Below are 24,151 nucleotides of genomic sequence, written 5' to 3' on the forward strand. Positions count from 1 at the left end.
ACCCGAGCCACTTCCTGCGCGCTGTGGGAAATGCTAACGCCAGTGTTTTTCACGTGCCGCGTGTCGCACGTCGTTCGATTGCCGCCGAGGTGGACACCGGATCATCATCATCGATCGCTTGAAGTGCAATCTGAGCCGCGGCTTCTCTCCCTGCCGCGCAGTTGGGCGCTCACTTGATCGGGTGACGCGCCGCGCATCAACGCATAAAGGATCGCTGTCAATGACATGACTTTGCACCCAAAATGCGGGATCATGATTGATGCTTTGGCATCCGAGTCGTCGTTTCTAGCCCAACTTTTTATCGATTGGGCTAGAAAAGACGCCGGCTTGACCACAACGGAGCTACCAACCACCACGTTCTTGAGGATCTGCTCCGTGTTGACGCTAGGCGACGTCTCTGGAAGGATGTGCGGTGCGTCTTCTCTACGCCCGCGCTGACGCCACTGCAGCCATCTCCGCGCCGCGTGGATCGGCGACGGCCGAACCTTGAACCCTTCTTTTCTTTTGCTAAGATCTTGTTTCCGTCCGACCCTTTGACACTCTGTGTCGAGTCGACAGCAAAAGCAGACCCAAGCGTCGGGCTTGTGCGGTGCCGACTCTGCCATTCGATGCACAACGAACGGATATGCGCGTATATCTCGTACTTCTTTTCCCCACAGATTCTGGCAAGCGATTCTGCACTCTCGCTGCTCGAAAACGCACCCGCACGACCGCAGTCGGAAGTCCTCTATCTTTGAAATGTGTAGTTGATTGAGAACACACAATAACAACCCAAGCCAGATAAGGCTAGAACCGCAATATCGTGGCCAATCTGGAACGATGGCCAGATCCAGAGCACTACCAGATCCGTCTTGACACGTCGAAGCGTTCCCTCCCTTCTTTGCGGGTGTGCCAGCCCATTCTCATCGAATAAGAACACAGAACGCATTCGGTTTTCATCCGTGGAATTCGACTGGGAGCGGATCCCTCGATGCAAATGTATAGAAGAGATCGTATATACCCTTGCTCTATGACGTTGCAGTGGTGGCAGTCGGCCTGGACTTTGACGCTTCAACACATCTACGTAGGGTGTTGGAACCAAGGCGGCGTCGTGTAAAACGCGAAAAACGCGAAAAACGCGAAAAACGTCGAAAAACGCACGGTAAACGCAAAAAACGCGCTCCGAAATCTTGGTGTAACACGGCAAAGATCGCGTCGCTTGCGCGAGTCGTCGCAGTCGGATGTTCATCTTCCTGAGCAAGAAGATCGCGATCCCGAACGGCGCGCAGCTCTGCTGTGCGTCGTGGAACCCGGAGCAAGGCTGGATCGCCTGCGGTGGCCAGAGCGGCCTCCTCAAGGTGCTCAAGCTCGAGTCCGCGACCTCCAAGGAAGGCAAGGGCATGCGTGGCATCGCTGCGCAGAGCAACTTGACCATGAACCAGTCGCTGGATGGCCACGCGGGCTCGGTCGTCTGTGCGACGTGGAATGCCAACTACAAGAAGCTCACGACGAGCGACGAGAACGGCCTCATCATTGTCTGGATGATGCACCGCGGTATACTGGCCGTCCCGCTCTCCGATGCCAGCTGAGTAAGCATCTATATGCTAGGCATGTGGTTTGAGGAGATGATCAACAACCGCAACAAGAGCGTCGTCAAGGACATGAAGTGGAGCAGCGACGGCCAAAAGATCTGCATCGCGTACGAAGACGGCGCCGTCATCGTCGGGTCCGTCGACGGCAACCGCCTCTGGGGCAAAGAGATGAAGGTCGACTTGTGCTTTGTCGAGTGGTCGCCGGACGGCAAGCACCTCGTGTTTGTGACCAAAGAAGGCGAGGTGAGCATCCACGACGGCTCGGGCAGCAAGATTGGCACGCTACCTCTCTACGCGGTCGACGCCAAGGACAAAAAATACAAGATCATTGGGCTCCACTGGTACGACGGCTGCGAAGGCCACGTCTCGGAGGACGCGCCGACGCTCGCGATCGCATTTGCCGACGGCAAGGTCCAAATCACCCGCGGGCGCTTCGACGAGGCCGCCGTGCTCATCGACACGGGCGTCGAGCTCACGCAGTGCAAGTGGAACTGTGACGGCACGGTGCTGGCGCTTGCGGGCACGCAGTCGACGCGCTCCAACGCCGGCGACGTGCGCGAGTTCAACATTGTCCAGTTCTACGATCCGTTTGGCCGATACCTGCGGTCGCTCAAGGTGCCGGGCAGCCGCATCGAGGCGCTGGCGTGGGAAGGTACCGGTCTCCGCATCTGCTTGGCCGTCGACTCGCACATCTACTTTGCCAACATCCGGCCCGACTACAAGTGGGGCTACTATGCGTCGACGCTCGTCTTTTCGTACAACCGCTCCGAGCAGGTACGCAATTTGAGATTGCATTTGAGATTGCACTTGAGATTGCACTTGGGTTTGAGATTGCACTTGGGTTTGAGATTGAGAGTGCTATGTAGGTCGAGAATTGCGTCGTGTTTTGGGACACGCGGTCGGACGAGCGGTACATCAAGAACGTTCGGTCGCTTCTGTCGATCAAGGCGGCGGGCGACAACTGTGTGCTCTGCGCCAAAGTCGTCAACGACAACCTCTACGCCGGCGAGAATGGCCCCGAGACGCCCACGAAGCAGTACTCGCTCGTGCTCTGCGATACGATTGGGTCGCCGATCGAAACCAAGATCTTGGATCTCGAGCCGCTCTTTTTGCACATGACGGCGCGCTTTGTCGTGGCAGCGGCCGCCGACGCCATCTACGTGTGGCAGTACCGGACGTCGACGGCCAAGCTCGGCGACGTTGGGCGCGGCGGCCGTGAGCGCATTTTCTACGTCGACGATAGCCAAGGCAGCGACGTCGAAGGCTTCCGCTACATGCCCCGGCCCCTCGAGGACCCGATCGTCGCCGTGTGCGCGTCGGACGCGTGGCTCGTGGTCGGGCGCGCGTCGGGCATGCTGCACTGCTTTACGCTGCCGCACATCTCGCTCGAAATGAAGTACATTGTGCCATGCCGGCCCCAGCTTCTCGCGCTCAACTCCAACTCGTCGCAGTTGAGCATCATCGACATCAACAACGTGCTCACACTCATGGAGCTCGGGACGTCGTCCGGGAACACGAACCCGCTCCCGGCCAAGATGCTGCCGTTCGAGAAGAAGGACGCATGGGACATGATGTGGGCCGAAGACAACCCGGACCTCTTTGTCATGATGGAGAAAGCGCGCATGTACGTGTACCGGTCGCTCGAAGCCGAAGAGCCCGTGCTCTCGTCCGGGTACCTCTGCACGTACAAGGACCTTCAAGTCAAAGCGGCGTTGCTCGACGATATCTTGAGCAGCCCCGATCAAACCGACAAAAGTCTCATCATCGACTACGAGACCCGGTCGCTGCGCGACGCACGCAACCTCCTTGAGAACGTCGGTCTGGCCGAAGCGTGTGACTTTATCCAAGGTACTGTATCAATGTATCAAGTGCATCCGATTGCATTGCACATAGACCACCCGCACCCGCGGCTCTGGCGCCTCCTTGCCGACGCCGCGCTCGAGCAGCTCGATTTTGCCATGGCCGAACGCGGCTTTGTCAAGTGCAGCGACTACAACGGCATCCAGTACGTCAAGCGACTCCAGCTGCTCAACGACCGCACCAAACAGAAAGCCGAAGTCGCAGCGTACTTTCAGAGGTTTGACGACGCCGAAGCGCTGTACCGGAAGATCGACCGCAAGGACCTTGCGATTGAGCTCCGGAAGCGTCTTGGCGACTGGTTCCGCGTGCTGCAGCTCGTGCAGTCGGGTATTTGGACTATCCAAGGGATATACATACAAAGCGTGCTGTAGGCGGCGGCGACGACACGCTGCAGACGCAAGCATGGACGATGATCGGGGACTACTACGCCGACCGGCACAAGTGGGAGAAGGCCATCAAGTACTACGCCCAGTCGAACGAAACCGAAGCGTTGGTGCAGTGCCACTACACGCTCGGCGACTTTACGACGCTGGACGCGCTCGTCAACGATTTGCCCGAAGGCTCGCCGCTCCTCGACGAAATGGCCCGCAAGTTTACGCGGGCGGGTCTCTGCAGCAGCGCCGTGAACGCGTACCTCAAGCTCCACGACGTCAAGGCAGCGATCGACAGCTGCGTGCTCCTGAACGAGTGGGAGCGCGCCGTGGCGCTGGCCGAGACGCACAACTTTCCTCAAATTGAGAGCGTCCTTGCCAAGTACGGCGCGCACTTGCTCCGGAACGGCAAGACGCTGCAAGCGATCGAGCTATATCGTCGCGCCAACAAGAGCATGGACGCGGCCAAGCTCTTGGGAAAACTCGCCAAGGACGTCGGGCGCAACCCGCTCCGCGCCAAGAAGCTCCAGGTACACGTTTTCAGGATGGAAACAGACAATATGTACCCATGGAACATGTAGATTCTGTCGGCGTTGGAGGTCGAGCGGTTTCGACGCAAGATGCTCGACACGACAGCCCTCGCGACCAAAACAGCGGGCGCGACCGCGGCGCAAGTCACCGCGCAGACGCTGGAGAGTCTTGTGGCCCATGACGCAGCAACGAGCGAGAGCCGGTCGCTCGACAATGCGTGGCGCGGCGCCGAGGCGTACCACCTGCTGTTGCTCGCGCACCGGCAGCTGTACAAGGGCCAGCCCGAGCGCGCGCTTCGGACGAGCCTCAAGCTCGGTGCGTACGACGACTTGCTGGATGGCCGCGAGGTTTACTCGCTCATTGCGGTTGCTGCATACTACACCAAGTACTATGAACAGTGCAGCCGGGCGTTCATCAACCTCGAGAGCGTTCTCGGAACAGAGAAAGAGAAGGAGGCGCTCGAAGCTTTGGCGCTGCACATCTTTGCGAGCACGCGGCCGCAAGACCCGCCATCGCGACCGTACGACTGCCCGGGCTGCAAGCACGCGGTGAAGGAGTGGGCCACGCGCTGTGACAAGTGCAGCATGAGCTTCCAAACGTGCATGATGAGCGGTGCGACCATCTTTGACCACCGCACGTACCTCTGCAAGACGTGCCGCCACGCGTGCATCGAGCACGAGATCCGCGACCTCAACAACTGCCCGCTCTGCCACGCGCCGCTCAAATAAGAACTCTGAAAACTGTATTGATATTCCAATCAACATGCGGCCGACTTGTCGTTGGGCAGCGATGTGGTTGGCGTGCCCATCTAGCAGTCGACGACATGTTGTCGCATATCGACTTGTGGTTGTTGCGCCCACTGATGCGATCTTGCTGGGATTGGCGGTTCCCACAGGACTATGACGTGGCAGCGCCTCGTGAAAGGATGTAACGCTAGTCGTATCGAAAAGGGTTGGCTTGCGTGAAGCGAAATCTTGAGGCGCTAAGCGTTGGTTTTATATATATATGACCATGTTTCGCGTTATCTTCATAATTACACAAAGAGTGCGTAGAGACTAGCAATCTCCTTCTTGACTAGCAATCTCCTTCTTCTTCATGCGCTCGCCGGGCCGTGGCTGCGCCGGCAGCGGCGCGGGGGCTCATTTGGCTCTTCTGTCGCCGCCCTACGACGTTTGTGGCTGCGAGTGAGGCACGGGACGACACGGTCGGTAAAATCTTTCCAGACGTCGCGGTCGGCGGCTTCATCGCTTTTGAACTTACCCCGACCGGACCGCACGTGTCATACGGCAGGGTGGTTGCAAGCGGGCGCCCTGTCGACGATGGACGGTAAAGAAACTCCTGTGGCCCATACTTGTGTCATGGGCTGGCAAGGGTCAGGGGACCGCACCTGTCAAGAGGACGCAGCTGGCATGAGGCGCTGCCACGTACCGGCCTCGTCCTGCATCTCAGTGCTGCAGCTTGTACGCTTCTTCGTCGTGTCGAGTCTTTCTCTTTGCTGTAATATAGTGAAGAGAAATACTAATATTATGTGATACAGTTAGGGAACTCCATGCCGTCAACGGGTCCATGTAGCGGCCGACCGACCACTGTGCAGATTGTCCGAATTTTGGGTTCGAATGTCCGGATGCGCTTCAGATCCGGATACGGCGAAAGTGCACTTGGAAATATGACGACCGAGGTCGAGGCCGCGGCCAAGGAAGAGGAGCGCCGAAGGAAGAAGAGCGCGTACTCGAAAGCGTACTACGAGGCCAACAAGGCTACCGTCAGCCTAAAGCAGAAGCTGCGCCGTCAAGCCCGCTTGGCGACCACCCAAGTGAGCAAGCACGAGACGTGGCGGAAGCCGTCGCGGGCGTGCCAGCCGACCGGGCACCAGCGCCCGCGAGCTATCAAAACAGAGTGGTAGGCCGCTTCGGGCCATTGTCTACCATGTCAACGTGATCTTCATGTAGGCGAGCAGCGACGAACCGCAGTACTACAGACGCAGCACACCAGACCTTGTCGTGGTCCGACGCGCTGCGAGATTTACCGTTGACAGAGACGTTGCCCGCCGACCTGTTTGTCAAAGAGATCGACGAGTCCAAAGCACCGCCCGTCGATGAGCTCGTCCCGACGCGCTGTGCGTCAATATCGAATGAGACCACGCGCGATTGGCTCTGCGTCTGTCCCTATTGCATGCAGTAAACGTAAATTTGGTTGGTGTTGTGCATCCCGGGCGCCAAATGTTATGTGTCCAAGAGACCTGCTCGTTGAGCTCGTCAAAGGTTGTATGCGTTGAGCTAGAGATCTCTCGAATGCGCAGCACCCCGTCTCACGGTACCAACAAGTGTACATCGTCACCTTGGCGTCTCCTATAACAAGCAACTCAGCCGAGCTGCTGCACTTGTCCCACTACGGCAACCCGCTCATGTCCTCCCGCGCTACGGCGATTTTGTGCACCATGTTGCGTTGAAAATTGCGCCGGTCCGGTCTAGCTTGTACTTCCTCAGCCCGGATGCCCGACACTGCCTGCTCTGCGATGTGCCCGGGGGAGTGGCGCTCTTACATGTAGCCAAACCATGTATGACAGACATACCACATCATATCAACTTGATATTCCGATAAGCTCTAATTGTCCTTCTCCGCCTGCGCAACTACGATGTACTTGAGCGCGACCTGGTAGAGTGCAAAGCAAACCACGCCAAGACCGAGCGCCACGAGCGTAAATGACGGGCGAGTTGACATCGTCGACCCGGCGGCACGCAGGTTGGCGCCTTGTAGTTGCACTGGCGCTTCGGTCCACGCCGGCATGTTGGGATCGCGCGGGATGTAGCACGTAAACCCTTCAAACCCGAGGTCGCAGCGGCATCGGCCGTTGATGCAGTCGCCGTGGCCGCTGCACTGCTCGCGGTTGACGCAGAGCACGGTCGGGTCGACGGCGCCGCCCGCCGCCGCAGTGGCAAACGACGCAATGTACGCAAAAAAGGCTTCGTCGTGGATCGAGCGCCCGCCTTGGAGAAACTTGGCGTCTGTCTTTTGAACGCTCGGGAAGAGGAGCTGGAACGTGCCTCGTCGGCTGTACTCGGTCGCGCCACCGAGAAGCTGCGCGGCGACGGGCGGTGAGAACCAGCCGGGGCACCGCCAACAGGTCATATCCCACGTGGCGAGCTGGTCGCGGCACTTGCTCTTGCAGTACGCTGGCGAGGCGAGTAGCGTTGCCTCTTGGAGGTCCGGTTCGTTGGGCGCACGGACACCGACGAGCTGGATGACGTCGGCGGCTACGTTGTTGAGGAGACCCGTCTCCGCGCCGGTTGCAAACACTGGCCGGGGCACGAGCGACGGCGACCGCTCGACCCGGTCTAGAAAAGGCTGGCCGTCGTCTTGGATATGAAACACAAAGCCGAGGAGCTCAAACGCGCCGCTGGTCGTCGCTGCGTCGAGGAGCATTTGGCGCCGCCCCGCAATAAGCTTTGAGATCGCGCCGAGCGTCTCTTTGTGAAAGCGATCGACGTCGATATTGTGGTCGCGAAGGTATGCTTGCAAGACACGCCAGTGGTTGCTGCCCTCGGTGGCCGACGACGGCAGCTCGGTGTAGTAGTCTCGCAAGTCGGGCAGCTCCCACGGCGGGAGGTAGTCGTTGTCGTCGACAATGTACGAGGCGACGTCGGCGCTCGCATCAAGCGTTGTCGGGTACGGCTGCGTGCAGAAGCGCAAAAGCGCATTGTCGTAGACATACACACGTAGCGGATCGAGCGATGCAATGAGCACGAAGAAGCGAAGTTCAAACTTGCGGCCCGAGATGAGGAGTGGCTCCACGTACTTGGTCACAACGGCGTCCGGTGGGACGTCGTCGCTCTGCACTTGCGGCAGTCCTTTGAGGAGCGACGTGTGACCGCTGGCGTGCACGAGCCAGCGGCGATTGTACGCGGCGTCGACGGTGGCCTTTTCGGCCACCAGCGGGGTGTTGAGAACGTCACGGATCGCTTGTAGGAGCGCTGGTTTGTCCTGCGGAAGGCGAAACGCAGGTGCGACAAAGCCAAAGTCAAAGGCACCGAATTGCCGCTGCAGCGCCGCGTGCGAGCGGTGGAGCTTCTCAGTCAAGACCGCGGCGCCGTCCAGATGATTGATTCGGTGGCGAGGTGCGAGCTCGCCGAGGGCGTTGGATGGCGGCGCCTCGTTCGACCAGAGCAGATCGTACATGGCCGTATCGGCTGCCGCCGTCCACGAGGGCGCGTCGAGCTGCAGCTCGCTGATGCCATGCAGGTACAACGCCCGCCGAATGGGCCCGTTGGCATCAACGTCGGCGTCGGGCAGGAGCGCCACCTTGTTGGGCCGCTGGGCGTCCCGCGCAGAGACGCCCGGCAGCAGCATGAGGCAGCAGCTTAGCCACGCGAGAAGGCCCCGGACAACCGCCATTGCTGCACGAATGCGCCAGATAAAATACACGTGTTCCGATACGACGTCGCGCGACACTAGACGCACGCAACTTTCGAGGTCCCGTCCATGGCTGCAAAAGGCCCCAGCTCATGCACGGCCTGTCAGTAGGCTTGCGGTCCCGCTTCTTATGTGATCCAGTCCACCAGCATGCTGTCGTCACCTCGCAGCGGCAGCCTCGCTGTAGTCCTCGCGTTTGGGAGTCGACAAACGCGCCTTCTGCTCAGCGCAGTTGTGCATCGGGGGTTGGCTGGTGTCAACAACACAAGCTACGCGATACATTGGTGCCTTGAGTAGCAGCGCGTCGCGGCGGCGACCACTCCAGCGAGCTTCGATTATCGAGGCGGGAAAGGTTTGCGTGCGTTTAGTCAGCGTCGTTGCCTTTCTAAAAAATCGATCTTTCCCAAATCTTTCGAAATTCACGCAAGTGCAACGTAGGAAGATCCCAGAGTTGCCGATCGGACGCGTCTCGCCCATGCGCTCGTTCCTCTGGTTGGCGCTAGCGTGCGCAGCGGTCGCCGTCGCTGGCGACCGCAAAGCCAAGACCTTTCTCTTGCCAGAGACCGCGCGCTTCCACCTCGGGCCGCTGCTCCAGGCCTTTGATACGCTCGGCATCACCGAATACGACAGCGAGGACGCCGACTCGTGGCGCGCCGCCAAACACACGGACGACATCGACTTGATCTGGAGCTACGAGTATGTGCAGCTGGGCGCGATCGGGCCGCTCAAGCGCCGGCACAAGGTGAACCACCTCCCCGGCAGCTTTGTGCTCGTCTCGAAAGGCCACGTGTACGAGACGCAGCTGCGGCTGCAAGCCGAGCACAGCAAGTTCGACTTCAACTTTATTCCAGCACAATATCGACTGCCGCAAGACGTCGACGAGTTCTCGGCGGCGTTCCGCGCCCGGCGCGACGACCCGCTTGTCGCGACCAAGCCGGACGACGCGCTGTACAACCGCCGGTGGCTCTTAAAGAGCCAGGCGCACCGCGGCGTGCGCTTCTTCAGCGGCATGGAGGAGCTTGGCGAGCACATGCACACGAACGACATGGTCGCGCAGTGCATTGAGCCGCTGCTCATCTCGGGCCACAAGTTTGACATTGGTCTCTACGTGGCAGTGACGTCGATCGACCCGCTGCGCATTTACATCTACCACAATGCACTCTTGCGCATGTGCAAGCTCCCGTACCCCGTCTCGCTCGACAACGCCGCCGACCTCGAGTCGTACGTCGTCGACGAGTACCTCCCGCCCTGGGAAATGCCCGCGCTGCGCGACTTTTACAGTGAGCTGCCTTCGAAAACGAGCGAAGGCACAAGCCACTTTGGCGTGCTCAAAAAGCACCTCGAGACGATTGGCTTAGACGCTGACCGGTTTGAGCGCGAGATCTACGGCGACGTCGTCAAGATCATTGCTGGTAACCGCGCCCACTTCCTCGACGCGGAGCGCACGTACCGTCGCCAGCACCGCCAAGCTCAAGACAACGTCGGGAGCAACTTTTTTGAAATGTACCGGTTTGACTTTATGGTCGAAGACAACGGCAAGCCATGGCTCATGGAGGTCAACCAGTCGCCCAACCTCGCGCCCAAGTACTTTGCGTCCGGCACGGACGCTGCGATGAAGGAGGGAATTGTACACGATCTCTTGCACATGGTCGGCGTCCAGTCACCAAGCGACAGAAATAGTCCGCCACAGGTATCGAACCTCCGACCGACGGTGCACTCTAAACATATTGGGTGAATCTAGCTCGACGCAGCCCGTTGTGCCGAGCAGTGCAAGGACAAGGCGTCGCAGTTCTGGGATATAAACTGCTGGCGCTGCGAGAAATGGCTGAGTAAGCACGCGGCGCAGACGCTGTTTGAAGCGGCGACCGAGCACGCGCGCCGCGGCAAGTTCAACCTCGTGTACCCAGCGAACTCGGCGTACGACGAGTTTGTCGCGGGCGGCTTGAGTGCCCACGACAAGAATTTTGCCGCGTACTTGCGGTCATTTTCAAACCACGCTGCGAAAGAGCCGAGCGAGCTGCTGGACGCGCCCTTCTGCTCACGCCGCAACGACTGCAGCAAGCACGGGGACTGCGTCAACGGCGCTTGCGTCTGCGACGTGGGCTACGAAGGCAAGACGTGCTACATCTCGACGGGTCGCAAGCAGCGCGAGGAAGCCGCGGCTAGAAAGGCCGAAAAGGAGGCCGCGCAAGCGGATGAGGAGGCCGCGCGTCCAAAGGCGCCAGCAGGGGAGCTGCTACCCCCCGGCAATCTCCGCGACGCGCAGGACGCGCCCATGTACCCCCGGAGCATGGTCGTCTTCCTCTTTGGCGCTGTCTTCACGTTGACGGGCGCGTTTGCGTATGCCAACCGCAAGTACCTGCATAAGACGCCGACCAAAAGCAGCTAGATTACGTGATCGTTGATACATTTCAGTTTGTACCAGCTCCGTGTCCAGTCACGTCGTGTGCGTCTAGGTCTGGTGACCAAGCAAAGGGTGCAAGTAGGTGTATATAACTTAGTCGCTAAATGACTTCACGTCGAGCAGCACGGGTCGATGTTGCCCGACATTTCGGCTTGCTCCGTGTCTTTAAAGAGGTAAAAGCCGGCGCCGAGACCGAGGATCGCGGCGACAAAGAGACCTGTCTCGTACAACATTGCGACGAGCATGAGGAGGTACCCGAGCGTCAGCGCTAACATGTAGAGCACGCTCAAAACGATCTCGCACCAGAGCGGTAATCGAACTGGCGGGGTCGATGGTCGCTATAGGTCCAGTGTAGTCTACCGTCCCTTGTGTCAAAACTACCTTGGACGTTGGAAGGCTAGGCGTGGCTTGACGGCAGGCCTCGTACGCTGCATAGTGATGCAGCATACGCTATTGCAACATGGTCAAAGCTTGTCGTCGACGACGAGAACGCCACCTTCTCCACATCTTCGCGGAATTCGCCGAGCCACTCGACAAGAATGCCAATCAACACGACAAGGGCAAAACCGAGCGCGTACTTGAGCTCGCTCGAGAGAACCCATGTCGGCAGAAACAACTTGGGGCAGGACGAGCCGACGAAGGACTGGAAGCCGTCAAACATGACGGTCGAGTGTTCGCAGAGCGGCGTCTCACGCGTGCTGGGCGCTTTGACGGTGTAGTACGCCGACTAGACACGAATAATAGATGAGGTACGATGGGGTTGGTGGCGCACCGGCTGCGCCTTGATGAGTTTGGCATGGGCTTCCGAGCAAGCAAAGAGCTTTTGGTTGCCTTGGTACCCCCACGACATGGAGACGTGCACGTGTGGGCTGCCGCAGACTGGGCACGCGACGCCGGCGCTCGCGTAGGGTTCGGGCAAGTGATGGGGGTCAACGACCTCAGGTGACCGCAGGATAGACTCCTAGGCATGTCATCTGTATGGCCTGACAGAGCAAGAAGATATGGTACGGGGAGTGTGCGAAGGAGGTCCATGTGCCCAGCCATCTCGCAGCCGTAAATGGCTTGGTTGCCCTCCCACGTCTGGTTGAGTTCGGGAATGACCACCATATTGCAGAGGGGACAATACGTCTCTTCGAGCACTTGGTGCGCAGTGCAGAATGAAGTCACCACACAGACTAAGAGCAATACGACCCCATAGCTGGCAAGTCGCTCGGCCATGGCGACAGACATTGTGTCAATAGCCCTTGCGACGCGACGACAACTTTGCCTCTCTACACTTGTATCCGGATAACGCAATTGCTGACGGGTCGGCTGTCCACTTCAACAATTGCGGCTCGTCCACGGTGGGTTCAACTATTGCTGGTGGAGCGACCAGGCGCCTGAGCTCTTGGGTGCCACGAGCGCCCCGACATGGCGACAATTTCGCGCACACCGAGGGTTGTGATAGCTGGTCGCGACGCTATCTTATAGCAAGGGTCGGTAAGATCTGATTGACCCGGTCACGGTCACGAGACGCGGTCGAGTTGTTGCGCGTCGGATCATGGTAAATGTAATCAGCAGTTCCTTGAGAATTGCTTCAAATTGTCAACACTTTTTCAACGTTGTGATGTGATCAAGGTCGAAGCGCCACGAATTCAGTCTCCTTCCATGGATGAAGTCGGCGAAATAAATAAATTCAACGGGCTTATGCTGGCAACGAGGACCTTGTCCAACTAATACCTTGCACTCGATGGATGTCTGCAGCATTTGTCGATGTTGTTGTCGATTGACGAGGTACACGGTTTCAGACAAGAGAAACGTGGGAGCAGCAAAAGGAAACTCGGGTTTGAGTGAATTCTTAGTCGCTCTTGGGTCTACGTCGGCTCTAACCAGTCGATCGCAGCGAAATTCGAAATGGCCGGCTGCTGGACGCCTCTTCTAGTTGCCTTTTGGTACCTCATTTTATGCGCAACTGATTACACGCGGGTTTCTCGCCATCCGATTGGCTAAAATTATTCCGAGTCTATGCACCGGAAACCTCCCGGGCGATCATTCGAAGGTTCGCATGCAGCAAGCAAGAGCAGTCGTCGCCATCGTGCTCGCGCTGGCCGCGCTGGCCATGGGCCACATGCATGACATGGGCGACATGCATGGCATGGACCACATGCCCATGGGCAACGGCAAGCACTGCCCCATCTGCAACATGAACGCCGAGGACGCCTGGTACATCGAGATGAAGCACGGCCAGCGACTCTTCACGTGCTCGATGACGACCGGCGACAACTTTGCAGCGGGCATCCACGCCTTCTCGCACCCTGCGCTTCTCGGCGCTGCCATGGTACGTGCCTGCTCTGTGCATTGCGCGAGCTCATTGTATGCCAGAGCGACTACGTGGCAACCGACGTGACGCAGTGCGCGCCGGGCTGCGCCGACTGCAGCAACAACACGACGCTGCTGGATCCTGTCTCGGGCGCAACCATCACCAGCGACAATGCGCGCTTTCTCTGCTTTGCCCGCGGCCAGAAGCTGTACTTTGCCTCGGAGACGACCAAGTCGGCGTTCGCCGCGGCGCTTCCATCGCAGCCTGTACGTCTTTCACCTCTACCTCTGTGCGCTCATAACAGTCTAGTACTTTGGTGTGCAAAGCGTCATGTGCGGCGGGCGCACCTGCCCGGACGCGTTCCAGGTACCAGCGCAAGTCGTGGCCGACGCGCCCTTTTGCACGGGCGCGTCCGTCATGCTCTCGGGATTTCAATCGACGGTTCATGGCACGTGCGTCAAGCTCTTCTTCCAGTCGTGGGTGCTCGACACGCCGTTCAAGTACGCGCTGGCCTTCACAGGCATCTTCCTCCTCCCGCTCGGGAACGAATACCTCGTCCAAACCCGCGAGTCAATTCGCATGGCCTTTGTCAAGGCCCGTAGCAGGTAGCCTCTCGTATACAGTCGAGTGTTGCGCTAGGTATGAACGCTGCTGTTGGTAGCCGCTACAACAGTCTCGGCAAGCGGAGCCGAAAACTCATTTTGACGCTGCTCTACATGGTGCAGATGACCTTGGCGTACTTTGCGATGCTCGTCGTCATGATCTACGACACGGGCCTCTTCTTTGCTTTGATTCTCGGCTTTGGCGTCGGCTTTGCACTCTTCAAAAGTGAAAAGACGCTCAGCGGCAAGTCGTCCGGTATGGTACCGGCTGCGTGGCGCTTCGACGACACGGACTCGCTCACAGTGCTCTCGATCGGGGGCATGATGTGCATGCAAAACTGCGGCAACACGGTCCAGAACGCGCTCGAGCTCGTGCCCGGCGTGCACCGCGTCTTTATCGGCTTTAACGAAAAGTGTGCGTATGTTTCGGGCACGGCGACGACCAAGGCGCTCTGCAGTGCGATCGAGGACTGCGGGTTCGAGGTCAACGTCGTGCGCCCGCCCAAAGCCGAGACCCCGTCGGGCTACGGCGCCGCCTTCCACCTGGCCTAACCCTCTTGTTTTCTTTTTTAACTGCTATAACTACTTGCACCGGTACGAGCTCGCGACTTGCAAAGGCCAAGCTGGCTTCAAGATGGCGTTTTCGGTTCACTGGGCGGCGCCCGAATATGCGACTTGTGGTGTCTTCTTGGAGCGCAACCTGCAAAGCTTTGTCGTTGCCGTCGTTCAATGTTGCTGCTGGATGGTATATTGTTGGACAAACGAGGGAGAGTAGCGCTTGGCACAGGCGTTGCGCAGCTTATTTCACTGCTCGTTGGAGACCTCTGGTGGCGTTTAGCCTTGGCTGATCATGCGTCAGGTGACTCAGGACAGCTCGCGTAGCTCCAACTACCGGTACAACATCGAGCGCTTGGCCAACGGGTGACGGCGAGAAGGTTTCTGCGAGGACATCGGTAGCATGACGTTGCTCACTGTTGCGTCAAAATTGTCGCTCTTGACCATGGGCTCGACAACGACCTTGATGTCGGTGATCTGGTGCGCAAGGCGCTGCTCTTGCTGCTGCATCGCAAGAATCTGGTCGTTCGTCTCGGCCGTAGACGTGCGTAGATTGCCCGTAGGAGCCCTGCTGGGCGTCTTTGTCGAGTCGATGATCATCACGCTGCGTCTTGTCGAGGTGCGCGGTACGGCGTGGATGTACCATGCCGGACGTTGTCTCGTTGAACGGCTTGGAGGCGGCGCGGTGCAGAAGCGTGTGCACGACCTTCTTCAGACGGGCTTGGTCAAGTTGGGCGTCGCCGGTTAGCGCTGCCGTCTCGTCATCGTCGTCCTGGGAAGTAAACTTAGTGGGCTGGCTACGCAAGCCAAGAATGATCTGGGTAGTGACGCCCCACTCGCAAACGTGGTGCGTCTAAGCGCGTCCACGCTGGCGACCCAAGCGTCTGCGATCAGCGGCGCAATCGTGAGCGCTGTGCACGCGACGTAGGCTTCGGTCGCCGCGTAGCCAAGGGTGGTACGGTCGGAGGGCGGGTCAATACGCAGCCGTCCGAGGACGTCAGACGTTGGCCAGCAGCTGACGGCCGCAGGAGACGCCTTGTTGTCCTTGTTGCTCAGCAGGTGGAATGCACAACTCGCGATCAACGCGCGAGCTCGTCCACATGGACAGTGACGAGACTTCCAAAATTGAAACATCGCCATCTTGAAATTACCCTCACGCAGTCAGTTCTTGTCGTTCCACGTGCCATGCTATAGCGCAAACACTCCTCCAACGCATTCACTCTTACACACCTCGACAAATGGCGCCACCAGACGATCTTCATGGTACCGAGGACTGCGCGACCAGCGTGGAATTAGATTTTTGGGGCTTGACGAACGATCGACGAGGGTGTGTCGTTCGGCACTGGCGTCCTCATCGAGGACTTCATATTTCTGGCAGTTGACGGACCAGAACCGCAACCTCCGAGCAAGCAAACGGGGCCATAGTTGCCGAGATAACAAGATTGCATGGGAGCACATGCCTGCTTTTGCTCGCAAGCGTGGCCTCGCGCTCTGGTGCGCAGCACAAAGGACCTCGATCGTAGTTGCCATCATCGCTCTGCCGCATTGACTGGCGTTGGGCGCGTCGAGAGCCTTGGTGGAATGAATGGCTCTCGTCATCAGGCATCTCTTGTATACATTGGTCTCGTGTGGCCAAGGGCCGTCGTGCTGGCAGGTCGTCGTCTGTGGTGCTTGGGTGTCGATCGACGGGGCCATTCGCTACAGTCCTAAATAGGACTTGTGTCCTACATCGACGCACCGTTTTGTCCGAAATGAAAATGGGGAACGGCTATTTTTTTTCGCGAGATCGGATACACTGGCGTAATGTATGCAATTAAATAAAAAACACTTTGGCGCGCGCAAGATACGCGAGTTTGCACATTCACATGGATGGCAACTTCAAGCGCTCAGATCTCATAGGAACAACAACATACTACGATGTTTGGGTTCACGTCGCCGTCGGCGTCAATTGCGATGCCTTGGCCATCGTCGATTGACGCGCTGCCGCCGCTGGACCTCGCCTCGCCCGCCCTCGACCACACGCTCGGCGTGCGCAACGTCTACAAGTTTGGCGGCACCTCGGTGGGGTCGCCGGACCGCTTGTTCCAGCTCGTGTCATTGGTCAAGGCCGAGCGCCGTCGCGTGATCGCGGTCGTGGTGTCGGCCATGGCCAAGAACACCGACTTGCTGCTCGACGCCGCCGCGCTTGCGGCGGCTGGCAACATTGACGACGCGCTCCTTCTCATCGACCGCGTCCAAGCCATCACGGTGCAGAACGCCAACGAGACGCAGACGCGCATCTTGGGCGACGGTCACGCTTCGTTTGTCGACATGACGGACGAAATCACCGCGTTCCACGTTCCTCTGCGACAGCTTTTGCTGGGCATGAGCCTCTTGCGCGAGAAGACGCAAGCGGCGCTCGACACGATCTTGTCGTTTGGCGAGCGCATCTCAGCCACGATCGTTGCGGTATGTTCTCTAGTTGATGGATACAGAGCATGAATACATGTCTGCTAGCGACTGCTGACGGCGAACGGTGTCCCCGCCGTCTTTGTCGATGCTCGGACGTGGGTGACCACTGACGCCACCTTTGGCAGCGCGGCCGTCGACTTTGAGACGTCCAAGACCAAGCTGGTCGCGCTCGCAGCGACGTGGGGCGACCGTCTTCCCGTCATTACGGGCTTTATCGGACAGTCCACCTGCGGGCGCACGACGACACTCGGTCGGAACGGCTCGGACTACACGGCGACGATCATTGGCGCGTCGCTGCAGGTATCATCCACACAAGGGTATCCTTGAAGTGTTGCTACTGGTGTCATGACTAGGCCGACTATGTGGTCATCAACACGGACATTTCTGGTGTCATGACGGCGGACCCTCGCATCGTGCAGAGCGCAACGTCCGTCGGTCACTTGAGCCACCACGAGGCCCTCGAGCTCGCAATTTACGGCACGCGCATGTTTCACACGCGCACGATGCTGCCGCTCATCAAATCTGGTTGCGATATTCTGAAAATCTGAAAATCTGAAAATCTGAAATCTGAAAATCCAACGCGTGTAGGTGTCACGATGCTCATTCGCAACACGATGGACCCGCAAGGCGGCGGCACGTACATTAGCGGTCTCTCAACCATCGACAAGGCGGTCACATGCACCACGTCGCTCGAAAACCTCTCGCTCATCGAGGTCGCCATCGATCCTGCAGCTTGGTTTCTTGACCGTACAACTAGGTGCGGACGCGTATCCTCCAAGAAGGTGACCGGTCTGAGCTGGGCTACACCAACGTCGGCGCCCGCGTCGTGCAGTGTCTCGAGCAGCACCGTGTGAGCATTTGGCTCTCGATCCGCGCCGCCCACGGCCAATCGATTTCGATTGTTGTGCCGGCTTCGCAGGAGGACCTCTCGCGACGCGCAATTGCCGACGAACTCAAACTCGAGCTCGAGCGCAACGAAGTCGACGCGCTCAACGTCGAAAGCCCCGTCACCATGCTCTCGATCGTCGGTGAAAAGCTCAACAAGGCGTCGACGAACGGCGCCAAAATGTTCTCGGCCCTCGCTTCGGTATCTTGGAGGGCTAGGGTTGCAGATTATATATGTTTGTACCATTAGGCCGGCATTGATGTGCTGGCGGTCGGCCAAGGCACGAGTTCGCGGTCGCTGAGCTGCATCATCCAAGGTGCGCAGACCAAGGTACCTCTTTCTATATACAAACGTCAGGTTGCAGGCGTGTGTGTAGCTGGCCGTACGGCGGGTGCACGACGCATTCAACGTTTCCACGATGGCCGTGAGCATCGTCTTGCTCGGCTGCAACCGCATCTCGCTCGCCGTGCTCGACAAGCTCGAGGAGCAAGCCGAGACGTACCGCCAGCGCCACAATGTTGCGTTCCACATCGTCGGCTTTGGCTCGCGCTGCGCCGGCTTCCAGTTCAACGCAAAAGGCCTCGCGACTGCCGACATTCGCGCGACGATCGGGTCGTGCATGACGCCGCCGTTGCTTGGTAGTGCGCCATCCTACCACCACAGCCCCGGCGCGGCGACGCATGCGCTGCCGTCCGCGGCCGACTTGGCGGCATTGCATGTACGTAACACTCCCATGACGCTGTATTTCAATGAGTGAAATGTAGGACCTTTCGTGTCCGATTCTGGTCGACTGCTCGGGCTGGTCCGACAACGGCGAGCTCTACGCCCAGTGCCTTGCCAACGAGATCCACGTTGTCGTGTCCAACTCGGTCTCGGCCAACGCGCTGCCAGCGACAACGTCGCTCAACATTGCGTCGCCCAAGCGCCTGAACTCGAGCCCGTGCTTCTTTTTGTACAATGCGGCGCTCGGTGCGAGCTTGCCGGTGCTCGATACGCTCGCGAATCTGCTCCAAACCGGCGACCAGCTGCGGCGGGTCGACGCCGCGCTCAGCGGCTGCCTCGGGTACATTGCCGACCAGGTACAACCAGTGTTTGGAATCCAGTGTCTTTTATGGCATGTAGGTCATGCAAGGTGATGCCTTGTCGACGGCCGTCCAGAGCGCATGGGATAAGGGCTACATGGAGGCGAATCCGCTTGTGGATCTCAGTGGCGCCGATATGCAACACAAAATCAAGCTATTTGCTCGCGCACTGGGTGTGCAGGTCGACCTGGACCACATTGCGGTACGCTGTTTTCAAATACAGGAACCGTACACTGGATATGGGTACTAGGTGACGCCGTTTGTACCCGCCGAGATTCTGGAGCAAGTGCGATGGGAGCAAAACACAGTCGAGATTGGCCGCCTCATCTCGGTGCTGCAGACGTACGATGCGGCGTTTGCAGCCACGTACGTCGACCCCGCGCGCCGCGACGGTTGTCTCAACCGCTGTAATATCCAGAGTTTTCTGACGACACGTGTAGACAAGCGCGTGCGCTACGTGGCGGCGGTCGAGCTCGATGCGCTCGGGACCGTGCGTGCGTCCGTGGAGCCGCAGGTCGTCGACGAAGCGCATCCAGCGTTCCGAACTCAAAAAGACGAAATCTCGGTTGGCTTTACGACCGTCGAATACAGCGTACGTCGTACTCGATTTCAAAACACTGTTTGTGCTAATCTCCAATAGTACCGGCCGCTGACGCTGACGGGCAGTGGCACGGGCGGCAGCGCGAGTGCGACGGGTGTCGTGCGCGACATTCTCACCATCGCCAAGCATTTGCAAGGCAACGCGTAGGAGCCGCTTCGAACCCTGTAGCCGGCCACATTTCGAGAATCCTTTCTTGCGCATGTTTCGTCATAACTTGGCCTGTAATGAGCCAAGATTCTCTCGTGATGCTAAGAGCATTTGCTACGAGTTGGCCATTTCTCCGATTGCGGAGCTCTGATACGCAAATCGATACGACCGAGTGTCACTTGCGACGATAGGCATGCGCACCTTGCTGCTTGCCGACGCAATATGTCCAATATGTCTGAGAGGGTGTGGACCGCATGAACCACGCTTCCTGCGCAACTTACAGCAGCTGGTCGAGCACGCCTTCATGACCGCCAGAGCCACCTTCGGCTGCGTGCAGAAGCAGCCGTTAACACTGCGATAGCGTATAGAGAGGACAAACCTACTTGGTACATTGGGATCTGCTTGGCGTGGTCTGGTCGAATCTGAATTCTTCTCGATGTTGTGGGCTTGGGCTTGGGACTGGCACTAAGATCTAAGGCATCTCTCGCGCTTTGTAGCCTTCTTCAACACTGTGCTTGCCCACGTCGACGTCTCTCGAAAAACCAAATAAGAACTCCAAGCTCGTCGTGCATTACTACACCACAGCACCTTTTACATGGTCACCGTGGTCGTGGGCTTGGGGCCGAGGTCGATTTCTTCCTCGACGTCGTTCTCTTCGTCGTGGCTTGCTTGCAAGTGGCCCGGCGGCGACCCGACCGCGTTGTCCCGCGGCGCAAACTCAAAGGTGCCGTCCGACGACCGCGTGCTGCCGCCGTCGAGGAGCCCCGACTTCATTTGACCCTTGAGATACAAAAACTCCTGCATTGTCTAGACACATGTCTCAGCAATCCACGGTTTTTATAGTCATAACGTACGTGCTTGTAGCGGCGCCAGATGATGACGAGACCGACGAGAAGGCCGACAACGAGAACGATAATGAGCAGCACGACACCGGCGGCCATCGCCGCCGTGTCCTTGTCCAAGACAATATCGGAGCAGGTCTGGATCGCGGTCGCTGGCGGGGACTCACCACCAACGCAAGCAATCGCAGACGTCGACGTGACCACTTGGGAGCCGCCAGAGCACTGCGACCGCGACAGCCTACGCACCGAGTGTCAGCGGCAAAAATTTATCTCGTCGTCCTACGTGAAGAGCGTCGAGGTGCAGAGAGGACACGCTGCGGGCGATTTCCACGTCGCGTATGACGAGCACGCAGTCGAGTTGACGAGCACCGGCGTCGTCGTCGCGCTCGCTATCGTGTCGCTTCGTCAACGCCGCCACGCCGATAGTACGTTTACCGGTGGGACTGCACACGTAGTCGATCGTGGTGGTATAGAAGACAGCAGATGCATCGTCCGTCACGCAGAGCGACCCTTGCGAGTACACGGCGCGAAGGCCGCCGCCATTTGGCAAAACCGAGAGGTCCATCTTGCCACCGCCGTTGACAACATTGTACTTCTACACTTACGTCACATGACGACAGGCAAGTAAGCAACGTAAGCAGGCAAGGACGAACCGACGGTACAGTGCACTGCACCAGGCCCATGCTCGGCGTGTTGTAGAGAAACGTGCCGCCCGCTTCGTTCGTGTTGGTGATGGTGAGGCCGACGACGTAAGCTTGGGGCGACCCCACAAGCACTTGGTTGTACGAGTTGGCCAAGACCGACGAGACGACGAGCGTCGACTGTTTGTTGAACTGCGGCGTGACCGGCCGAAAGACGCCGAGCATGACGCTGTGCGACGGATCAATGGAGAGCTGCGTGCTCAGCGCGACCGTTGCGTTCGTGATATAGGCGTCTGACGTGTTGTCTGGCACGACGAGGCGCTGCAGATTCCCGAGGTTGTACGTAATGTTGTGAGCCGTGTCGACAAGCGTCGTCGGGGCCACGCACACCGTCGATCCTGGTGTGCTATAGACCTCTGGGTAGCTTTCTGTGTGAAAACAGCAATCGCAGAGAGTACCTGTACGTGTTGGTGCCGCACGGAAGGCAGCGCGTGGCTTGACCGTTCGAGTACGTGTTGAGCGGACACGACTGGCACGTCACCGAGCCATTGTCTAGCCCAAGCCATAAATACAGGGTGCGCACATGACGATCGACGTACTGTAGACTTGGGAGTAGGTGCCAGAGGGACACGGCACACAGAACGACTGGTTGGCATTTGGTCCAAAGCCGAGAGGGCAAGCGTCGCAGAGCGCGGCGCCGCCCGTTGCTGTGCCAGAGATGCCGATCGCTCCAATGGTCATGGTCGCGACCTTGGCGACGGCTGCGTTGCTCGTACGCCAGACGACCGAGACGACGAGCGTGCTGTTACCGTCGAGCCGCAGCGGAATGGGCACTTGGACAAAGAAGCTGCCGTTCACGGACGCATGCGAGAGCACGGTCGGGTCTCTGTTGACAAAGAGTTCGAGCCACGCGCGACCAATGAGCGGGTCGCTCGGGAGGTTGCTCAGCGTGTAGTTGAGGCTCAGCGTCCCGTTGTGCACTTGCGTCGTCTGCGTTCGTTCCATGAGCTACAGTTGCAAACGCAGCAACATTTCCTACCACAAAGTCGAGCGGATACGAGCCCGTCCATGGCTGCATACTCGGCGACAAGTCGCGCGTGATGCCAAGCTCCGTGAGCTTCCACCCGTTTGCAATGGCGGTTTGGTTGTTGAGAATGCTTGGCCACGCGCCCCAGAGCCGGCGGGTCGCGCCGCCAAACGACAAGCTGCGCACAGCCACCATCCCAATCCCGCAGGTCGTACACATGGTGTTGATGGCCGACGCAGACCCGTTGACTTCGACGAGCGTGCCGTTGGGGTCGATGACCTTGCCATCGGGGCACGTCATACACACGCCAGCTAGGCAAACCAGTGATCAAGTCCCAAAATGTTGAACACGAGATATATATATATGGCCTACTGTCATCCGTGTAGTAGCCCGACGAGCAGCTGCCGCAGTCCATGTTGACGTTGCTGGCCGGCAGCGCGATGGCGTCGGGCAATGACGCATTGCACGTCATTGGCACTGCCCACGAGCGCGTCACATTGCGAAGGTTGCGCACGCAGGGGGTGTAGACGGCAGCGACATCGGCCAGCGTGCACGGCCGACTCGTCATGCATGCACCGACGCCAATCGAGCCTGCTCGCGCATACGTATTGCGTGGGCATGCCAAGCAGGCAAAGGTGCCATTTCTACGTGCAAGTTGAAAGTTGGTTGATACTTGGTTGACACAAAAGACGTACGTTGTCGTCGTTGCGTACTGGTTGACGTCGCAGACGCGGCACTGGGCACTGCTGCGGCGCGTCATGAGACCGCCGCACGGGTGGCACGTCGTGTCAGCATACCTATGTATTCTTCGACTAAGGACAATATTGTCGATGGCGGCGTTTCGTACGCAGTGCCGAGAACTTCGACCACGCGAAGCATCGCCTTGTCCTTGCCCGAGTCGCCGTTGTAGTCTTTTGTAAACTGCCACGTGAGTGTATGGGCTCCGGACGAGACGGCAAAGGTCTTCTCGACCCAGTCGCCGGTCGTTGAGACCAGCGAAAGCCGCGTTTCGCCGTCCATCGTAAAGAGAAGACCGTCGTACGGCGCCTCAGCATCCACCTAATGTCCATTTTATTTGTATAAATGGTGGTCGCAGTGAGGTTTGAACCCACCTTGTACTGGAACGTGACCGACCCGTTCTTGACAAACGAGAGGCTGAGCCGCAGAATCGAGTAGAGCACGGTCGCCGAGTACTGCTCCAAGATGTCCGAGTTGTTGCCCGAGTGCACGTACGCGCCAGTGATGTCGGCGACCCACGGGTTGCAGTTGTTGACCCAGTCGCCCGAGTAGATGTCGCGCGTCAAGCACTCGGTGAAGAACTCGGGCGCGAGCGGCGTCTGCCACGCGCTTGTCGCTGCGCTGTAGAGGTTGCCACCACCGAGCGAGTACGTTCCATTCGCGCACGGCTCGCAGCCCGAGATAGGTACGGGCCCCGAGAAGCTAGGACCGTACATCGTTAGTATAGACGCAGTTGGACGATAGGCAGGCATACTTGGCACCGAGGACAGCGCCACGCCCGCACGATACCGTACAGTCGAGGTCGTACACCGCTAAAGAAGCGCGTGTGAGCCCCGGTCAGTTGAAGAGCACGTACGTGCGTTGAGCGTAAAGGGCGTGCTGCTGCCATTCGCCGGGCACGTGAGCGCTGTCGGCGTATAGTAGTAGAGCGTCCGCTTGTTGTTGACGCAGGCGCTGAAGCCATAGCTCATGGTCGGTTCGCCGCTCTGCGCAGCGAGGGTCGCGCCGGCGACGGCGGCCACGAGCACGAGTCGGCTCATCGCACCTTGTTGAAACCTCTCGGCAAGCGAGCGAGAAATTTTAATCCTACATTTTATTTAATCTACGCTTTTGTATGAAAATACAAAGAAGCT

At 58.6% G+C, this 24,151-nt stretch overlaps 9 protein-coding genes across 9 annotated transcripts; 5 read left to right on the top strand and 4 right to left on the bottom strand.

Annotated features, from left to right (window-relative positions):
* The first annotated feature begins 1,132 nt into the window (after window positions 1–1,132).
* Window positions 1,133–5,177, top strand: SDRG_09827 (hypothetical protein). The gene is made up of 6 exons (XM_008615780.1): window positions 1,133–1,533; window positions 1,588–2,345; window positions 2,438–3,419; window positions 3,465–3,758; window positions 3,803–4,332; window positions 4,384–5,177. Exons 1-6 carry the CDS (start codon window positions 1,221–1,223, stop codon window positions 5,059–5,061), a joined length of 3,555 nt encoding a protein of 1,184 aa, XP_008614002.1. The 5' UTR covers window positions 1,133–1,220; the 3' UTR covers window positions 5,062–5,177.
* Window positions 5,178–5,923: 746 nt separating this feature from the next.
* Window positions 5,924–6,575, top strand: SDRG_09828 (hypothetical protein). The gene is made up of 2 exons (XM_008615781.1): window positions 5,924–6,232; window positions 6,283–6,575. Exons 1-2 carry the CDS (start codon window positions 5,958–5,960, stop codon window positions 6,512–6,514), a joined length of 507 nt encoding a protein of 168 aa, XP_008614003.1. The 5' UTR covers window positions 5,924–5,957; the 3' UTR covers window positions 6,515–6,575.
* Window positions 6,576–6,898: 323 nt separating this feature from the next.
* Window positions 6,899–9,121, bottom strand: SDRG_09829 (hypothetical protein). Its single transcript, XM_008615782.1, has one exon. It carries the CDS (start codon window positions 8,723–8,725, stop codon window positions 6,938–6,940), a length of 1,788 nt encoding a protein of 595 aa, XP_008614004.1. The 5' UTR covers window positions 8,726–9,121; the 3' UTR covers window positions 6,899–6,937.
* Window positions 9,122–9,155: 34 nt separating this feature from the next.
* Window positions 9,156–11,299, top strand: SDRG_09830 (hypothetical protein). Its single transcript, XM_008615783.1, has 2 exons — window positions 9,156–10,433; window positions 10,485–11,299. Exons 1-2 carry the CDS (start codon window positions 9,219–9,221, stop codon window positions 11,130–11,132), a joined length of 1,863 nt encoding a protein of 620 aa, XP_008614005.1. The 5' UTR covers window positions 9,156–9,218; the 3' UTR covers window positions 11,133–11,299.
* Window positions 11,220–12,371, bottom strand: SDRG_09831 (hypothetical protein). Its single transcript, XM_008615784.1, has 5 exons — window positions 12,156–12,371; window positions 11,920–12,108; window positions 11,644–11,874; window positions 11,529–11,597; window positions 11,220–11,485 (listed from the first exon to the last, which is right to left on the bottom strand). Exons 1-5 carry the CDS (start codon window positions 12,363–12,365, stop codon window positions 11,258–11,260), a joined length of 927 nt encoding a protein of 308 aa, XP_008614006.1. The 5' UTR covers window positions 12,366–12,371; the 3' UTR covers window positions 11,220–11,257.
* A 786-nt stretch (window positions 12,372–13,157) lies between these two features.
* Window positions 13,158–14,715, top strand: SDRG_09832 (hypothetical protein). The gene is made up of 4 exons (XM_008615785.1): window positions 13,158–13,464; window positions 13,509–13,712; window positions 13,756–14,051; window positions 14,108–14,715. Exons 1-4 carry the CDS (start codon window positions 13,192–13,194, stop codon window positions 14,598–14,600), a joined length of 1,266 nt encoding a protein of 421 aa, XP_008614007.1. The 5' UTR covers window positions 13,158–13,191; the 3' UTR covers window positions 14,601–14,715.
* A 221-nt stretch (window positions 14,716–14,936) lies between these two features.
* On the bottom strand, window positions 14,937–15,705 carry SDRG_09833 (hypothetical protein; the record flags this gene model as incomplete). Its single annotated transcript, XM_008615786.1, has 4 exons — window positions 14,937–15,207; window positions 15,257–15,400; window positions 15,448–15,638; window positions 15,688–15,705. The coding sequence occupies 4 exons, from the start codon at window positions 15,703–15,705 to the stop codon at window positions 14,937–14,939; spliced, it is 624 nt and encodes a 207-aa protein (XP_008614008.1).
* Window positions 15,706–16,474: 769 nt separating this feature from the next.
* SDRG_09834 (hypothetical protein) lies at window positions 16,475–19,898 on the top strand. The gene is made up of 12 exons (XM_008615787.1): window positions 16,475–17,051; window positions 17,100–17,354; window positions 17,408–17,579; window positions 17,643–17,767; window positions 17,812–18,141; window positions 18,190–18,270; window positions 18,317–18,658; window positions 18,705–19,019; window positions 19,063–19,224; window positions 19,273–19,414; window positions 19,463–19,614; window positions 19,663–19,898. The coding sequence occupies exons 1-12, from the start codon at window positions 16,521–16,523 to the stop codon at window positions 19,768–19,770; spliced, it is 2,715 nt and encodes a 904-aa protein (XP_008614009.1). The 5' UTR covers window positions 16,475–16,520; the 3' UTR covers window positions 19,771–19,898.
* Window positions 19,899–20,317: 419 nt separating this feature from the next.
* SDRG_09835 (hypothetical protein) lies at window positions 20,318–24,087 on the bottom strand. Its single transcript, XM_008615788.1, has 14 exons — window positions 23,875–24,087; window positions 23,773–23,830; window positions 23,393–23,720; window positions 23,128–23,339; window positions 22,976–23,077; window positions 22,653–22,924; window positions 22,293–22,591; window positions 21,853–22,243; window positions 21,712–21,805; window positions 21,266–21,659; window positions 21,048–21,207; window positions 20,896–21,001; window positions 20,625–20,850; window positions 20,318–20,577 (listed from the first exon to the last, which is right to left on the bottom strand). The coding sequence occupies exons 1-14, from the start codon at window positions 24,056–24,058 to the stop codon at window positions 20,362–20,364; spliced, it is 3,042 nt and encodes a 1,013-aa protein (XP_008614010.1). The 5' UTR covers window positions 24,059–24,087; the 3' UTR covers window positions 20,318–20,361.
* Between the last annotated feature and the right edge of the window lie 64 nt (window positions 24,088–24,151).

This window comes from Saprolegnia diclina, assembly GCF_000281045.1.
Source record: "Saprolegnia diclina VS20 unplaced genomic scaffold supercont1.32, whole genome shotgun sequence".
NCBI classification, from domain to species: domain Eukaryota; phylum Oomycota; class Saprolegniomycetes; order Saprolegniales; family Saprolegniaceae; genus Saprolegnia; species Saprolegnia diclina.

Excerpts from the sequence above, each read along its gene's own strand:
- SDRG_09828 (XM_008615781.1), top strand. The coding sequence starts at position 5,958 with ATGCGCTTCAGATCCGGATACGGCGAAAGTGCACTTGGAAATATGACG. Across the intron at positions 6,233-6,282 it reads CGAGCTATCAAAACAGAGTG|GCGAGCAGCGACGAACCGCA; the intron begins GTAGGCCGCTTC and ends ATCTTCATGTAG.
- SDRG_09831 (XM_008615784.1), bottom strand. The coding sequence starts at position 12,365 with ATGGCCGAGCGACTTGCCAGCTATGGGGTCGTATTGCTCTTAGTCTGT. Across the intron at positions 12,109-12,155 it reads ACCTCCTTCGCACACTCCCC|GAGTCTATCCTGCGGTCACC; the intron begins GTACCATATCTT and ends TGACATGCCTAG. Across the intron at positions 11,486-11,528 it reads CTAGCCTTCCAACGTCCAAG|CGACCATCGACCCCGCCAGT; the intron begins GTAGTTTTGACA and ends CTGGACCTATAG.
- SDRG_09827 (XM_008615780.1), top strand. The coding sequence starts at position 1,221 with ATGTTCATCTTCCTGAGCAAGAAGATCGCGATCCCGAACGGCGCGCAG. Across the intron at positions 3,420-3,464 it reads AGCGTGTGACTTTATCCAAG|ACCACCCGCACCCGCGGCTC; the intron begins GTACTGTATCAA and ends CATTGCACATAG. Across the intron at positions 3,759-3,802 it reads GCTGCAGCTCGTGCAGTCGG|GCGGCGGCGACGACACGCTG; the intron begins GTATTTGGACTA and ends AGCGTGCTGTAG.
- SDRG_09832 (XM_008615785.1), top strand. The coding sequence starts at position 13,192 with ATGCAGCAAGCAAGAGCAGTCGTCGCCATCGTGCTCGCGCTGGCCGCG. Across the intron at positions 13,713-13,755 it reads CGGCGCTTCCATCGCAGCCT|TACTTTGGTGTGCAAAGCGT; the intron begins GTACGTCTTTCA and ends ATAACAGTCTAG. Across the intron at positions 14,052-14,107 it reads TTTGTCAAGGCCCGTAGCAG|CCGCTACAACAGTCTCGGCA; the intron begins GTAGCCTCTCGT and ends TGCTGTTGGTAG.
- SDRG_09830 (XM_008615783.1), top strand. The coding sequence starts at position 9,219 with ATGCGCTCGTTCCTCTGGTTGGCGCTAGCGTGCGCAGCGGTCGCCGTC. Across the intron at positions 10,434-10,484 it reads ACAGAAATAGTCCGCCACAG|CTCGACGCAGCCCGTTGTGC; the intron begins GTATCGAACCTC and ends GGGTGAATCTAG.
- SDRG_09834 (XM_008615787.1), top strand. The coding sequence starts at position 16,521 with ATGTTTGGGTTCACGTCGCCGTCGGCGTCAATTGCGATGCCTTGGCCA. Across the intron at positions 18,659-18,704 it reads CCGACTTGGCGGCATTGCAT|GACCTTTCGTGTCCGATTCT; the intron begins GTACGTAACACT and ends AGTGAAATGTAG. Across the intron at positions 19,020-19,062 it reads TCGGGTACATTGCCGACCAG|GTCATGCAAGGTGATGCCTT; the intron begins GTACAACCAGTG and ends TATGGCATGTAG.
- SDRG_09829 (XM_008615782.1), bottom strand. The coding sequence starts at position 8,725 with ATGGCGGTTGTCCGGGGCCTTCTCGCGTGGCTAAGCTGCTGCCTCATG.
- SDRG_09835 (XM_008615788.1), bottom strand. The coding sequence starts at position 24,058 with ATGAGCCGACTCGTGCTCGTGGCCGCCGTCGCCGGCGCGACCCTCGCT. Across the intron at positions 22,244-22,292 it reads CGTATCCGCTCGACTTTGTG|ACGACGCAAGTGCACAACGG; the intron begins GTAGGAAATGTT and ends GAACGAACGCAG. Across the intron at positions 20,578-20,624 it reads TCTGGCGCCGCTACAAGCAC|ACAATGCAGGAGTTTTTGTA; the intron begins GTACGTTATGAC and ends ACATGTGTCTAG.